A 16130-nucleotide genomic window follows, 5' to 3' on the forward strand; every position below is an offset into this window, starting at 1 on the left:
TGGGATCATCTGCTGGAGGGTGAGAGATTCAAAACAGATAAAAAGGAAGTATTTCTTCACACAACATAGAATTAAATTGTGGAACTCCCTGCCCCAGGATGTGGTGATGACTGTCAACTTGGAAGGCTTTAAGAGGGGAGTGTCCATATTTGTGGAGGAGAGGGGTATTCATGGCTACTAGTCAAAATGGATGCTAATCATGATGCATACCTATTCTCTCTAGTATCAGGGGAGCAAGTCTATTATATTAGGTGCCGTGGAACACAGGCAGGCCAATGCTGCTGCAGTTGTCTTGTTTGTGGGCTTCCTAGAGGCACCTGGTTGGCCACTGTGTGAACAGACTGCTGGACTCGATGGGCCTGGGTCTGATCCAGCAGGGCTTCTCTTATGTTCTTATGAAAAATGTTCTGGGAGATCTCCAGGCCCCACCTGGAGGTTGGTAACCATACACTCTGGGTGGGCAAGCCTGCCGTGGACTTGAATTCCTCTCTGAGGCTCTCTCTGAGGTTCTCTCTGAGGTTCTCTTTCTGCAGTTTGGGTTTCTTGACTGCAACCATCTTGGATCCATCCGCTGGAGTCTAGACATTAGGAAGACTTTTCGAACAGTTAGAGCGGTTCCTCAGTGGAACAGGCTTCCTCGGGAGGTGGTGAGCTCTCCTTCCTTGTAGGTTTTTAAGAAGAGGCTAATTGGCCATCTGTCGGCAATGCTGATTCTATTACCTTAAGCAAATGATGAGAAGGGAGGGCACCTTGGCCATCTTCTGGGCATAGAGTAGGGGTCACTGGGGGTGTGGGGGGGAGGTAGTTGTGAATTTCCTGCATTGTGCAGGGGGTTGGACTAGATGCCCCTGGTGGTCCCTTCCAACTTTAAGATTTGATTCTATGATCACCCCAGGAAGGCTGACCCGGTTGTTCTTTTTCCTGTTGCCTTCTAGAACCTTCTGAAGTCCTCGCCATGGGTGACATGAAGACACCCGATTTCGATGACCTCTTGGCCGCTTTCGACATCCCGGACATAGACACGAACGAGGCCATCCACTCTGGCCCCGAGGAGGCTGAAGCTCACATCAAGCCCATCCCAGCAGAGGCCGTGGTCCCGGACCACGTCCTCCTCCACGGCGACATCACCACAGTCAGCGTTATCGTGAAGAACACCGTCTGCCCGGAGCAGCTCGACCCCCCAGACGGCCGCGTCAAAGACGGCCACGTGATCGGCCCCCGCTTGCTGCAGAACGGGTTTGCCCCCTCCGAGGTCCCCCACTCCCCGTCGGCTGGCCCGGCCGAAGCAGCGGCCTCTACGAACGGGGAGTGCTGGACGCCAAAAGAGAAATCGGCCAAGGGGCTGGACCTCTTTTCGCACTTCAGCCCCAACCCCAGCGAGGACGGTGCGGCCAACTTGATCGACCAGCCGCGAGAATGCAAGCCAAAGGAGAAAGCCCTCTCTGTGCCTTCCCTCTCTCCATCCCCCACCCTTTCTTCTGCCCAGCCGCTGGACTGCCGAGAGCCGGCGATGGAGAGCACCGGGTCTCTCCCGCCGGCCTTTCCGCCACCATTTGAAAGCTGTTCGACTGGCGGAACGGGACTTCCTCCTAGCCCTCCTCCGCTGGCTCCTTTGGCCATCAAACAGGAGTCAGATGCCGATGCGCCCTGCCGAGGGGCTAGTCCTTTGGGCCCCCCGAAACCAAGCTCCGTCTGCTATCCTACTGACGATTCTGCCAGAGGACCTTGGTCTAGCTCGGACACAAATCTCGACAGTGGCTCCAGCAGCGTCCCCGGAGTCAAGCGCTCTCCCGCCGGCCCTCCAGATCCGTTTTTCAAAAACTCTCCACCAGCAGATGGGAGCCTCGGCCCCTCTCTATCCCCCAAACAACTGGGAGGAGAGTCCATAAAGGAAGAGCCAATGGAGAAGCCCCTGCAGTGCCCAGAGGACGTGTCCAGTGGGGAGGAAGAGGAGAATGAAGATGAGAGTACAGGTTCACCTTCGTCCAACTCTTCGCGGCCTATCAAAGTGAGGATCAAGACCATCAAGACCTCTTCTGGGAGCGTCACGAGGACCGTCACGAGGGTCTCCTCTGACTCGGAGCCCGGCGCAGCCAAGCCAGCTTCCGACCAGGACTCCCAAGTGGGCCCCATGGCCGAAGAAGCTGCGCCCCCCGCGGCCGCTGAGAAAGAGGAGGGCGTGGTGGAGTCCCCCAACCCGAAAATGCCGGTGGCCAGCCCTCTGAAGGTGATCGAAGGGCCAAAGGTTGTCAGCGTGCAGCTGGGCAACGGCACCAAGATCAAAGGGACGGTGCTGCCTGTCTCCACTATCCAGAACGCCAGCAGCGCCATGCTCATGGCTGCCAGCGTGGCCCAGCAGAAGGCAGTGGTGCTGCCCAGCAAAGCTGTGGCCAAGAACATCATCAGCCTGGTGCCGCAGGCCCTCCCCAAGGCTCCCGACACCAGGGGCAGCCTCGGCACCGCTGCCCAGCCGGCCGCAGGAACCGCTGCAGCCAACCAGAAGGTCAACGGCACCACAGTGGTGGTGATGCAGCCCCAGAAGTCTTCTCCTGCCGTCGCCGGCACGGTCATCTCCCGCAGCCAGTCCAGCCTGGTGGAGGCCTTCAACAAGATCCTGAACAGCAAGAACCTGCTGCCCACCTACAAGCCCAACCTGGTGCCGCCGGCGGACTCCAGCCTAACCCTGCCGCCGCTTGGCTACCGCTGCCTGGAGTGCGGGGACGCGTTCGCCCTGGAGAAGAGCCTGGCCCGCCACTACGACCGCCGCAGCATGCGCATCGAGGTGACCTGTAACCACTGCACCAAGCGCCTGGCCTTCTTCAACAAGTGCAGCCTTCTCTTGCACGCCCGCGAGCACAAGGACAAGGGGCTGGTCATGCAGTGCTCCCACCTGGTCATGCGGCCCATCGCCCTGGACCAGATGATCGGCCAGCCGGACATCACCCCCTTGGTCTCCGTCGCCTCCCTGAACGCCAGCAAAGTGGCTGCCGCCGCTGCCGCCACCGCGGGGGGCGTGGCACAGGAGACAGTAGCTGCCACTGCCAACGGGGGCGCGTCGCAGGATCTGCCCGTCCTGCCTTTGAATGGCGGCACCGAGTCAGCCACCACCAACTCCTGCCAGTGTCTGGAGTGTAAGGAACAGTGTAAGGATAAAGCGGGCCTGGCAGCTCACTTCCAGCAGGCGACTCCATCCTCTTCCACGGTAAGGCTCGGAAATCGGGGAGGTGGGGGGGTGGGCGGAGGGTGAGACGCAGGGATCTTGGGGCCGAAGCGCATGTTGCAAAACGTCATGTAGTGTAGTCCTGCTGGGTGACCTGGGGCTAGTGACAGTTCTCTCTGAACACTGAGGTAGCCCCACCTACCTCACAGGGTGTCTCTTGTGGGGAGGGGAAGGGAAGGTGATTGTAAGCCGGTTGGATCCTTCCTTAAGTGGTCGAGAAAGTCGGCATATAAAAAACCGACTCTTCTTCTTCTTATAACATTTAATTAAAAATACACAAAAAAACTAGAAGAAGGGTCAGTAACCATTATTGGGGGTATGCCCAATGAAACAGACAAGCCTTCACCTCCTGGTGATAGACACCGATAAAGGGAGCCCTTGGGGGAGGCCGTTCCAGAGTTTTGGTGCCACGACCGAGAAAGCCCTTTCTCGGGTTGCCACCTGTCTGGCCTCAGATGATGGGGGCAACCAAAAGAGGACCGGAGTGTCTGGGCAGGTTCCTACGGGAAGAGGCAGTCCTTAAGGGACGTTGCTCCCTAGCTGTTTAGTCTCCCCCTTGACAGAGGCAGCCTGTACAGCTTCCACATTTTGAGGAGATTTTGGCCGTCCCTGGGTGTGGCTGCCGGCAAGCCACACACTCAGATTTCAGTGGGCGTTCTGGGTTTGGCATGGTAGCAGCCGACGTGCGCGTCCGCCGTGCCCTCGGCAAGCCTCCAAACCGTGGCCTCTTCCTTCCTCTCCTCACCCTCCTTTGCATTAACCGGTTGCCTTCCCCTTTCCTCTGCCCCCTGCAGGTGTGCAGCACCTGCCCCATGATCATGCCCAACCGCTGCAGCTTCGGCGCCCACCAGCGCATGCACAAGAACCGGCCGCCCCACGTGTGCCCCGAGTGCGGGGGGAATTTTCTCCTGGCCAACTTCGAGGCCCACCTGAAGGACGCCTGCCTCCATTTCTCCCGGAGGATAGGTTACAGGTAGGGGAAGGGGGTGGGATTTCTCTTGTTGCAGCCTCACCTGTCTACCTCGGATCATGGTCGCTCCCGGCATGGAGCACTTTTGACCAGCTGGGTCTCTAGGGCAGGGGTGTCGAACTCAATTGTTACGAGGGCTGGATGTGACATAAATGTCACTTGGTTGGGCCGGGCCATGCCTCGCCAGCCCAGATTGGGGGGGGGCTCTCTCGCGGGCAGGATAAGAGCTCTTAAGGGGCCAGATCCGGCCCACGGGCCGTATGTTTGACACCCCTGCTGTAGAGAGACTGGAGTGGCTGCTGATTCAGACCGGAGTGCTGCTGGCTTGAAGGTGGAATGGATGGCATGCTGAAAGTCTCAGGGTTCGTTCATGTGCCTGGTGTGGAGAAAGGAGTGTTCCTTTCTTCCTGTCTTGTAACACTACAACTTGGGGACATCCAGGGAAACTAGTTGGCAGCGATGTCAGGACAGATAAAAGAACACTTTATACAACGTAAAATTAATTGTACAGCAGGGTTCCCTAACACAGTGCCCATAGGTGCCATGCCGCTCACCAGTGAATATAAGAATGGCCCCTCTGGGTCAGACCCAGGCCCATCAAGTCCAGCAGTCTGTCCACACAGTGGCCAACCAGGTGCCTCTAGGAAGCCCACCAACAAGACGGCTGCAGCAGCATTATCCTGCCCATGTGCTTCCCTTGGCGCCCACGGAGCTTTTCAGAAATTGAGTGGGGCCATTGTAAGGCAGGGCTTGTTATTGTCTTCTCTCTCTCATTCCCTTGAGGATGAGGAAGACTGGTAAGTGACTGGGTTTTCATTCGTTAGAGTGTCATTCTATTCCCCCCCTTCCGAATTTCCTTCTTCCCAGGAGGCGTAAGGAGGAAGGTATTCTGTTTGGCTCCGCCTCCTGACGCAGCGATCTTGGGTTTGGCTCCACTTCCTGTGGATGCCATTTTGGGGTGGTGCTCACCCCACCCCCTCTCAAAACCTCAAAGGGGCCCAAAGCCTAAGAAAGGTTGGGCTCCCTTGATTTACAGAATTCACTGCCACAGTATAGGTTGGCGGCTGCTGGCTTCGATGCTTTTAAAAGGCCCATTAAGTGCATAGAGGATAGACCTTATCCACAGCTGGTGGCCCTTATAGTTACATAAGAACACAAGAGAAGCCCTGCTGGATCAGAACCAGGCCCATCAAGTCCAGCAGTCTGTTCACACAGTGGCCAACCAGGGGCCTCTAGGAAGCCCACAGGCAAGATGACTGCAGCAGCACCATCCTGCCTGTGTTCCGCAGCCCCTGATATATTCAGCATGCTCCTCTGATCCTGGAGAGAATAGGTATTCATTATGAGTAGTATTCATTTTGATTAGTAGTCATGGATAGCCCTCTCCTCCGTGAACATGTCCACTCCCCTCTTAAAGCCTTCCAAGTTGGCAGCCATCACCACATCCTGGGGCAGGGAGTTCCACAAATTTAACTATGCGTTGTGTGAAGAAATATTTTTATCAGTTTTGAACCTCTCACCTCCAGCGTCAGCAGATGACCCCGCGTTCTGGTATTATGAGAGAGGGAGAAAAGCTTCTCCCTGTCCCCTCTCTCCATACCATGCAGAATTTTATAGACCTCTGTCATGTCTATAGTTAAATGGAATCTCTGTGTTAAGAAGCCGGGCACCTTTCAGTACTGGTTGCAGGGGGCGTACACACTTTGCCCCTGTCTTGTTATTTCCCTGGAGGCATCTCCCCGGGCTCCGTGCGAGGCGGTGCCAGAGTCGCCAAGCCTTTGGTCTGATCCAGCAGGGCTTTTCTGATACACTTTTGTCCTTGTGTTGAAATTCAGCCCCGGTCGGGGTCCGTTTCAGGGAGCCGAGGCTGACGGCCATCTTCCTTGATCCCAGACAAAGAGACCATTCACCGCCCGTGCGTGGGTGCTTACGGGGTGGAGGTGGACAGACCGGTCCCCGGGGAAGGGGGCTCTCTTCCTTGCTGAGCTTCCTGTGTTCTCGTCCTCAGGTGCCCAAGCTGCTCGGTGGTCTTTGGCGGAGTGAATTCCATCAAGTCTCACATCCAGACATCGCACTGCGAAGTTTTCCACAAGTGCCCGATTTGCCCCATGGCGTTCAAGTCGGCCCCCAGCGCCCATGCCCACATCTACACCCAGCACCCAGGCTTCAGCAACCAGCAGTCCAAGTAAGGGTGGTGGCTGTGCCCATCGGGGAGGGTGCGTGGGGCAAAGCAGCTTGGGAAGCTGGGCTGCAGTTAAGTGACTGGCCAAGGGTCACTCAGCGAACTTAATGGCAGAATGGGGGTTTGATCTTGCCAGGGGTGTATCCCAGCACTCTAACCACTACACAGGCACTTTGAGAGTGCAGTCCTGTGTAGAGTTACTCCAGCAGAAGCCCCTTGGTTTCAATCGCCAAGGAGTGGGGTAACGGCCTCAGAGTGGATTGTTGGTGCCCTAAAAGCTCATACATAAACACACACAAACACACATGAGGCTGCCTTATACTGAATCAGACCACTGGTCCATCAAGGTCAGTATTGCCTATTCAGTCTGGCAGTTGCTCTCCAGCTTCTTAGGCTGAGGTCATTCCCATCACCTCCTACCTGATCCTTTTAAGTGGAGATGCCAGGGATTGAACCTGGGGCCTTCTTGAGAGCCAGCGTGGTGTAGTGGTTAAGAGCGGTGGACTCTAACCAGGTTTGATTCCCCACTCTAACCTGGTGAACCGGATTTGTTTCCCCACTCCTCCAAATGAAACCTGCTGGGTGACCTTGGGCCACTCACAGTTGTCACCGAACTCTCTCAGCCCCACCTACCTCACAAGGTGCGTGTTGTGGGGAGGGGAAGACAAGGTGATTGTAAGCCGCTTTGAGACTCCTTAAAGGTAGATAAAATCAGGGTATAAAACCAACTCTTCTTCTGCATGCCAAGCAGAGGCTCTACCACTGAGCCTGGGCCCCTTCACAAACTCTTAGATGTCTAGATGTTAGCAGAAGGGCCAAGGAGAAACCTCTCCAATGAGAATTGGAGCCCCTTGCAGCCGTGGTTCCCTTGTGGGCCCCAGGAACCCACCCGGGCTCCTCCCCTTTCTTTCTCTCCCTCGGTTCTCAGCGCTGCGGCTTGCTTGTCTCTGCAGGATGATCTACAAGTGTGCCATGTGTGATACCGTCTTCACCCACAAGCCTCTGCTCTCCTCGCACTTTGACCAGCATTTGCTCAACCAGAGGGTCAGCGTCTTCAAGTGTCCCGACTGCCCCCTTCTCTTTGCCCAGAAGCGGACCATGTTGGAGCATCTGAAGGTGAGGCACGTGAAGATATACTTCTGTATATCTGTATATACCAAGCATAGTTACATTGTGGAACTCCCTGCCCCAGGATGTGGTGATGCCTACCAACTTGGAAGGGTTTAAGAGGGGAGTGGACAAGTTCATGGAGGAGAGGGCTATCCATGGCTACTAATCCAAATGGTTACTAGTCATGATGCATACCTATTCTCTCCAGGATCAGAGGAGCATGCCTATGATATTAGGTGCTGTGGAACACAGGCAGGATGGTGCTGCTACAGTCGTCTTGTTTGTGGGCTTCCTAGAGGCCCCTGGTTGACCACTGTGTGAACAGACTGCTGGATTTGATGGGACTTAATCTGATCCAGCAGGGCCTTTCTTATGTTCTAAGCCAGCTTTGGATCCTCGAGCAGGAGCAGGTGGCTGGGTGCTGCCCCCATGTGCTGATATTTGCTGCTTTTGTAGAACTGCGCACTTCTGCTCTAGACGGGACCCTGGGGGTGGGGAGCAGCTTGTCTGCCAACCAGCGCTGCTCAGTCTGACCCATCTTTTCCTTTTGGGGCCAGAACACTCACCAGCCCCAGAAGCCCAAGGAGGAGCCTGCCAAGAAGCCCGCCCCTGCCGCTGCCCCCCTCACCCCCAAGCAGGAGCCGGCGGAAGAAGTGCCCCCTCCCCCGGTTGCCAAGATCTCGGAGTCCTCGTCCTCCTCTTCCGAAGATGAAGACCCGCCCAGCTCTCCAGAGGTGCGCAAGAACAAGCGGGGGCGCTTCCAGCGGAAGCCAGAGGTGGGCAGGCGCTCCCGGAGCAACGGCTGGACCTGCGGCATCTGCCACTCCTGGTTCCCGGAGCGAGATGAGTACGTTGTGCACATGAAGAAGATCCACGGCAAGGTGAGTGGGGGGGATGGAGCGGCATTCCTCTGTAAAGAAAAGTAGCCTTTCTTTTCTTTCTTTTCTTTTAAATTACCAAAGCTTGGTCAAGGCTTAGGCCTTCTATGTTTTAATATCAAAACTCGGAGCTGATGACCAAAACAGCTCTCTCGCAAACCATTCCTGTGGGAAGCCACTTCCATTCCCGTGGAAAGTCACTGCAGTTTGGGGGGAAGGGGTAAAGGCCGGAGGCGGCTACCTCCAAAACAAGCCTTCCTATGGTAAAACAGCTATCTGTTCTCAAGGTGACAATTCTGTCAGAAGCCTGGCATCTCTAGAGCCTGAAAGAGCCCAGATGTTTTGCATTGCTGCAGAAATCAAATTCATCCTTAGCTTCAAAGGCATAGGGATGACATGTCAAATATTTTACAAGCTTATTGCGTTCTCAACGATTCCATTGGGTAACCGGCCATCACCTGATGAGATTGAAGAGTTAAATATGAATCCTGTTCTGATCCAAAAACCATGGAGCTGGGACATGCGGGCATGTCCTCAACTTTCATCAACTTCTGTGACTCGTCCCCCTTAAGGGACAACCATGCATAACTGAAACTCTGCTTGATGGAAACAAACCTTGCTTTTGGACTCTGGTAACTTTGAATCAACTAATCAATCTTTGTAACTTTCTTGCAAACCCTGCCTATTTTGCCTGAACTTAAGAATTACCGTGAAGTTAAAAATTACTAAAAGCTTTCTTGTTTTATGCTATCTGTCTCACGAATATCTACCTTTTCTGTAATGAGCACATTTCGTTAAAATAAACTTTTGGACTTTACCTTGAAGTCTGTGAAACCTTTTTGGGGCACAGGGCTAATTCCTAGTGCCTACCTGTGTGTGGAAACCACCTACCTATTGTAACGTTTGCTGATAGCTACCCTCTCCTGACAGAGTCTCTACTCTGCAAGGGTGGCACTGTCTTTGGTCTTTTGGAAATTAGCTGGGGAAGAGTCGCTCTCAGCTCATCCCTGATAAAGCTAAGCCTTTTGGAACTGAGAGCTGGTGGCAGACCTACCTACACTGTGCTATAGGAGGAATTCTGGAGCCCATTTGGTAACTTTTGAACCAAAAGAGGAACTGGCTTGACGGAGGTCAGACCGGGTCTCCTCGACATCCTCTTCTTTTTATGCGGTATTCAGAGTAGGTCTCTTTCTCTCCCTCTCCCTCTCTCTTGCAAGGTGGGTGTGAGGGTTACTTAGAGGAAACAAGAACCGCACATACACAGTTCGGAGCTCCTTGAAGGAAGAAGAAGAAGAGTTGGTTTTTATATGCCAACTTTCTCTACCACTTAAGGGAGACTTACAATCACCTTCCCCTCCCCACGATACCTTGTGAAGTAGGTGGGGCTGTGAGAGCTCTAAGAGAGCTGTGACTAGCCCAAAGTCAACCAGCTGGCTTTGTGTGGAGGAGTGGGGAATCGAACCCTTTTCTCCAGATTAGAGTCCACTGCTCTTAACCACTACACCACGCTGGAGGAGGGGAGAACAGTATTCTAAAGCCACTTTAAATCCCAGCCAGGGAGAAAAGTGGGATATAAATTTTTAAAATGCATAGTTAAAAAAGTTTTTAAAAGCATGGTGCTGCATCTGCCTAGCAGCCTCCAAAAACAGAGGTGCTGAGGGGTTGGGGCAGAGGGGATGAGTCAGGGGCTCAGGCTTCCCTTCTCACCAAATGCTGCCCACCTGCTTGGCCTGGCTTTGGGCACCTTTGTCTTCCACTGGCACATTTTGCAGGGCGCCTGTGCCCAAAGAAATTTGGGCACGGGGAGGGAGCAGGTCAGCAAGAGGCGGGGCTGTGAGCCGTGGCACCCCCCTTTGTGTGGAGGTTTGGGGGGTTCCCTGTGAGGGCTTTGCGGGAGATCTCAAGAGTTTGTGCCCTCACCACGTTGTCTGCTTCTCTCTCCCTCTCCCTCTCTCTCTCGTTGCTCTCCCATCAGTGTGTGAAGAAATTTCCATGCCGCTTGTGCGAACGCTCCTTCTGCTCTGCCCCCAGCCTGCGGAGACACGTTCGGGTGAACCACGAAGGCATCAAACGCGTCTACCCCTGCCGGTAGGGGTCCATCTCTCCACTGTTCAAAAAGAGCCGTTTTCTTCACGTTCACGCTACTTTGGTCTTTCTTGCCTTCAAAGAAAACCATTTTGCAGAGGAAATCAGCCGCAGAAGCCGTGATCGATAGGCAGGCAACTTTATACAGGGGAGGGGAGCCGCATCTCCTAGGTTCTGCAAGGGGAACCTCTTGGTAGTAACCCGTGCTTTGGGGCCGGGGTACAGATGTAACAATTCCGGAAATTTTGAAACCATGGCAGGAAAAAATTGGTTTTTTTCCCTGGGAGAAAAATAACATGGAAATTTGGGGGGGAATTGAAATGTATTCAATATTTATCCAGCAACAACAAAATGTGGGGAGACCCCTAACCCTACAAAACTAGAATAAGGTACCCAAAAGGTAAGGAAACAACATGAAATCATGGGCTAATATTGATACAACTGATTTTGTTAATAATATATAATAAATTTAATACAAACACAAAATTAATGTAAATATACACCACTTGTATGTGGCCCTGTTCTGGTTTCTGTGTATCTGTGCTGAACAAGCCAAATAAACATAAAAACACAAAATTACAATAGTGTGACAATATATCCAAACTATATGACAGCTCAGACCAAACGCATTTCAGCTGTGAAGCCGCCTTCAGTGGTCCGAAGAATACAATTCTATCCCATATTGAAAGGGATATATAAGAAACTTGCAATCCTTAGACTGAGTGCCGTATTTTTCGCTCCATAAGACGCACTTTTTTCCTCCTCAAAAGTGAGGGGAAATGTCTGTGCGTCTTATGGAGTGAATGCCGGCTGGACACGTGCGCGTCAGGACGGCATGAGCGGGCTTTTTTCGCCCGACGGCCAGCTGGCAGGCGGGCGGGGCCGCACAGAGCTGGCTGGGCGCGTGCGTGTCGGGACGGCGCGAGCCGGCGTTCCCTGCCCCGATGGCCAGCTGGGAGGCGGGCGGCCGCACAGAGCCGGCTGGGCGCGTGCATCGTCCCGACGCGCACGCGCCCAGCCAGCTCTGTGCGGCCCCGCCCGCCTCCCAGCTGGCCGTTGGGGCCGATGCGCACGCGCCCAGCCGGCTCTGTGCAGCCCCGCCCGCCTCCCAGCTGGCCGTCGGGGTGGGGAACACCGGCTCACACCGTCCCGACGCGCATGCGCCCAGCCGGCATTCACTCCATAAGACAAGTTTTTAGAGGAGAAAAACAAGATGTTTTCTCGTTTTCCTCCTCTAAAAACTAGGTGTGTCTTATGGTCAGGTGCGTCCTATGGAGCAAAAAATACGGTAAGCTGTCATTTATAAGTTGTAAAGTCTAAAATTTGTTTATGTATATTTCATCCAGTTGCCTTTATAATCTTAGGCTCCTATAGAAGTATTCCTTTCACAGTGCTCAGTCATTGAGATATATTGGAAAAATGGGTCACTTATAAATGTTTGTGGAAGAGAGGGCTGCCCATGGCTACTAGTCAAAAGGGATACTAGTCATGGTTCATGCCTATTCTCTTCAAGATCAGATGAGCATGCCTATTATATTGGGTACTGTGGAGCACAGGCCGGGGAATGCTAATGCAGTCGTCTTGATTGTGGGCTTCCTAGAAGGAACCTGCTTGGCCACTGTGTGAACAGACTGCTGGACTTGATGGGCCTCGGTCTGATCCAGCAGGGCTTTTCTTATGAGACACCAAGATTTCCGAGGTATGAGATTTGGAGAGCCAAAGCTCGCTTTATCAGATACCAGTCTGACTTAGGAAGCTTTGACTCTCGAAAGCTTATACCCCAGGCTCTACTGGACTCGAATCTGGCTGTTCTGCTACAGGCCAACATGAATAACCCTCTGAAACTGTTAATAAATCAAGATTTCTTTAGCACCAACAGCATACCAAGAAGTTGCACAGAAGCAGAGGGTACCCTGAATCCTGATCTAATCCTTTTCTGGGATGGGGGGCGGGTATTGAGCAAGCATTCCCAAGACCTTCTGTGGCTTCTCACCCTCTCTTTCCTCTTCCCCTCCCGTGCAGGTACTGCACTGAAGGGAAGCGCACTTTCAGCAGCCGCCTCATCCTTGAGAAACATATCCAGGTGCGCCACGGCATCAAAGTGACCGATGAGACACGGAGTCAGGAGGTGCTGATCACCCGCCTGGGCTCCAGGAACTCGCAGGTAGGCCTGAGCGGGGGGGTCTCTTGTGTGTGTGTGTGTGTGTGTGTGTGTGTGTGTGCGTGCGTGCGTGCGAAGTGCCATCAAGTCGCTTCTGACTCATGGCAACCCTATGAGTCAGTGTCCTCCAAGACACCCTATCCTTAACAGCCTTGCTCAGGTCTTTCAAACAGAGGGCTGCGGCTTCCTTTATAGAGTCATAGAATCATAGAGTTGGAAGGGACCACCAGGTTTATCTAGTCCAACCCCCTGCACAATGCAGGAAATTCACCACTACCTCCCCCCCACACCCCCAGTGACCCCTACTCCATGCCTAGAAGATGGCCGAGGTGCCCTCCCTCTCATGATCTGCCTAAGGTAATAGAATCAGCATTGCTGACAGATGGCCATCTAGTCAATCCATCTCTTGTTGGGTCTTCCTCTTTTCCTGCTGCCTTCGACTTTTCCTAGCTCGGCTGTCTTTTCCAGTGACTCCTGTCTTCTCATAATGTGACCAAAGTACGACAGCCTCCGTTTAGTCATTTTAGTTCAGGCTTGATCTATAACCCGCTGTTTTGTTTTTTGGCAGTCCAGGGTATCCGTAACCCTCTCCTCCATCACCCCATTTCACTCTCATACACCTCAAGAATTCTGTGCTGCTCAGAACACAGAAAACACACCTCAGCCTTTGCACAGCCACTCATAACTTCTGGTGCATCCTGTTTGCAAATACCATGTGCTTTCTACAGTGTTGGGTGAAGCTTATTAAGGATCGCCTTCTCCCATAGGAACCTACCCGCCCTCTCCAGTTGCCACCTGCTTCAATCGCCCTCGCCATCTGCAGCTAGACGGGTGGCAACCCAAGAAAGGGCTTTCTTGGTCTTAGCACCAAAACCTTCCCCAGGAAGATTCATCTGTCCCTCTATTGGTGTCTTTCACCAGAGGACAAAGACTTTTTTTGTTCATTTGTTTCGCCTGGCAAACCCCCAGTCGCAGTTACAGGGCCCTCCTTCCTGGTTCCTGAGGTGTTTATGTGTGTGTTTTTATTGAATGATTTCATTCTTTAAATGTATTCGTAATTGTTCAAATGTTTTAATTTTTTAAATGTTTGCCACCTTGGGGACCCTAATTGCATGAAAAGGCAGCATAAAATGTTTTGGATAAATAATATCATAGAGCCATAGAGTTGGAAGGAACCACTAGGGTCATTGAGTCCAACCCCCTGCACAATGCAGGAAATTCACAACTACTTTCCCCCCCCCATCCCCAGTGACCCCCTACTCCATGCCCAGAAGATGCCCAAGGTGCCCTCCCTCTTATGATCTGCCTAAGGTCACAGAATCAGCATTGCTGACAGATGGCCATCTAACCTCTTCTTAAAAACCTCCAGGGAAGGAGAGCTTACCACCACCTGGGGAAGCCTGTTCCACTGAGGAACCGCTCTGTTAGAAAATTCTTCCTAATGTCTAGACGGAAACTCTTTTGATTTAATTTCATCCTGTTGGTTCTGCTCCAACCTTCTGGGACAACAGAAAACAACTTGGGACCATCCTCTACATGACAGCCCTTCAAGTACTTGAAGATGGTTATCATATCACCTCTCAGTCCCTTTCCCTCTCCACAACAGACACCCTGTGAGGTAGGTGAGGCTGAGACAGTGTGACTAGCCCAAGGTCACCCAGCTGGCTCTGTGTGTAGGAATGGGGAAACCAAGCCAGATCACCAGATTAGCCTCCGCCGCTCATGTGGAGGAGTGGGGAATAAAACCTGGTTCTCTAGATCAAGAGTCCACCGCTCCAAACCACCGCTCTTAACCACTACATCACCCTGGCTCCTGAGGTGCTCCTGATGGTGTACATTTCTTTGCTTTCTTCCTCCTGTCTCTGCAGGCATCAGGCCGGAAACGCAAGCTGTCCTCCGACGAAGGGGACTCGTGCAGCGAGGAGCCGGACAGCACCACTCCCCCTTCCAAGACCCCCAAAGGTGACCGAAAAGCCCAGTACCATTGCCGCAAGTGCGGCTACGTGGCCCCCACAGCTGCGGACTTCCAGGAACACATCCCCCAGCACCGGACAGGCGAGAGCGCCCACCAGTGCCGTGAGTGCGGGCTCTGCTTCACCTCTCAGGTCTCCCTCAACCGCCACCGCTTCATCACCCACAAGAAGAAGAGGGGGGCGGGCGACGCCGAGGAGCCTGGGGCCCGGGGCGACCCCGAGGGGGGCTCCCCGCCGGACGCCGAGGGGAAGCTCTCCTGTACGGTGTGCGGCAAGCGCTTCGACACCCAGCTCAACCTGAAGACGCACTTCCGCACCCACGGGATGGCCTTCATCAAAGCCCGGCAGAATGTGGGCGCCGAGAACTAGCCGCGGGTGGACCCCCGAGTCCGGGGGAGAAGGGGTGCCCCCCGCGTCCCACCGCCCTTCCTGCTCAGCGGGGTCGATAAGCTGTGATTGCGGAGGGGTCGCAGGGAGCCTTATTTATAACCTTGGTCAGCGGTCTCCCCGCCCCCACTCCTGGCTTTGGGTAGCTGTTTCCCCCCCCTTGAGGATTCTCTTGGGGGAAGGTGGCCGGGGCTGTAGAACGTAAGCATTAATAGGAATTGGACCTTGAAAGCCCCGAGGGACTGGCGAACACAGAAGCGGCCATGGCTGCAAGCCATTTCCTCTCGGAGAGACAGCTGCGTGCCTGCGCCGGATCGGGGCCTCTGCGCCGGGAGGGGTTTCCACAGCCGTTTCGGTCGTTGCCACCAAAGGCAGGCGGCGGCTCCCCCCCGAGATTTCTTTTTTTGCCTGGCCTCAGGCGGAACCATCACTACGTTTTGGGCAGTGGCTGGGTGACCTGCCGGACCTCCCCACCCACCCCCCAGCTTCTTTCGGGAGCAATCACTGTCTGCTTGTCTGTCTCTTTCTGGCGCTCTCTGGGATTTCTGTAGGGTTCTTGGCTTCCGTACGGAGACAGCATGTTCCACCCCCGCCACGCCCCTCCCCATATCCCCCGTGCTTCTTTTAAACAATTCCTCGTCTGGGTTTAAGGGAGCTTCCAGGCTGGCGTCCTCGGTTCCCTCCCCGTGCCCCCCACCCCCCTCCAAATGGGAATCACAGGTGAATTCTTTCTCTGTCTCTCGGGAAAAACTCAAAATCCATTTCTTACCTGCTAATCATAAAGGAGTTGTTTTTGTACGTGTGTCAACCTTCCCAAGCCATTCCGCAGGGTAGAGTCAAACTGTTTCTTCTCCCACAGACATTCGGTCTGTCTGTGTGTTCGGTTGGCCTTTTTGCAAGGGAACCGAGGTCAACGCTTGCTCCGCGGAGGCCTGCCCATCCTGCCTCTCCTCCTCCTCGGGAAATGGATCTTTCCAGGAAGCACAGAGCGGGAGAGGGGTGGCGGGCGCAGGGTCGCGTCAGTGCTTTGGGGTTGTGGAACGGGATCCGGCCTTTCGCGAACCCAATGACCAGTAAGAGACTTGCTGGCGTATTCCACCTCGAGCACTCGCAGAATTGTCCCTGGGAGACTCTCGCTGCCCGCCTGTATCGTTCTGCATTCAG

The 16130-nt window shown here is 54.0% G+C and overlaps 2 protein-coding genes across 2 annotated transcripts; both read left to right on the top strand.

Moving 5' to 3' along the window:
- Nucleotides 1-939: 939 nt before the first annotated feature.
- Nucleotides 940-2166, top strand: LOC130480924 (zinc finger protein 687-like). Its single transcript, XM_056853547.1, has 2 exons — nt 940-2097; nt 2145-2166. Exons 1-2 carry the CDS (start codon nt 956-958, stop codon nt 2164-2166), a joined length of 1164 nt encoding a protein of 387 aa, XP_056709525.1. The 5' UTR covers nt 940-955.
- Nucleotides 2167-2190: 24 nt separating this feature from the next.
- On the top strand, nt 2191-14948 carry LOC130481035 (zinc finger protein 687-like). Its single transcript, XM_056853686.1, has 8 exons — nt 2191-3202; nt 4015-4193; nt 6199-6375; nt 7326-7488; nt 8040-8363; nt 10336-10448; nt 12468-12609; nt 14475-14948. The coding sequence occupies exons 1-8, from the start codon at nt 2204-2206 to the stop codon at nt 14946-14948; spliced, it is 2571 nt and encodes an 856-aa protein (XP_056709664.1). The 5' UTR covers nt 2191-2203.
- Nucleotides 14949-16130: the final 1182 nt, after the last annotated feature.

This window comes from Euleptes europaea, chromosome 7 (assembly GCF_029931775.1).
Source record: "Euleptes europaea isolate rEulEur1 chromosome 7, rEulEur1.hap1, whole genome shotgun sequence".
In the NCBI taxonomy this organism is placed as follows: domain Eukaryota; kingdom Metazoa; phylum Chordata; class Lepidosauria; order Squamata; family Sphaerodactylidae; genus Euleptes; species Euleptes europaea.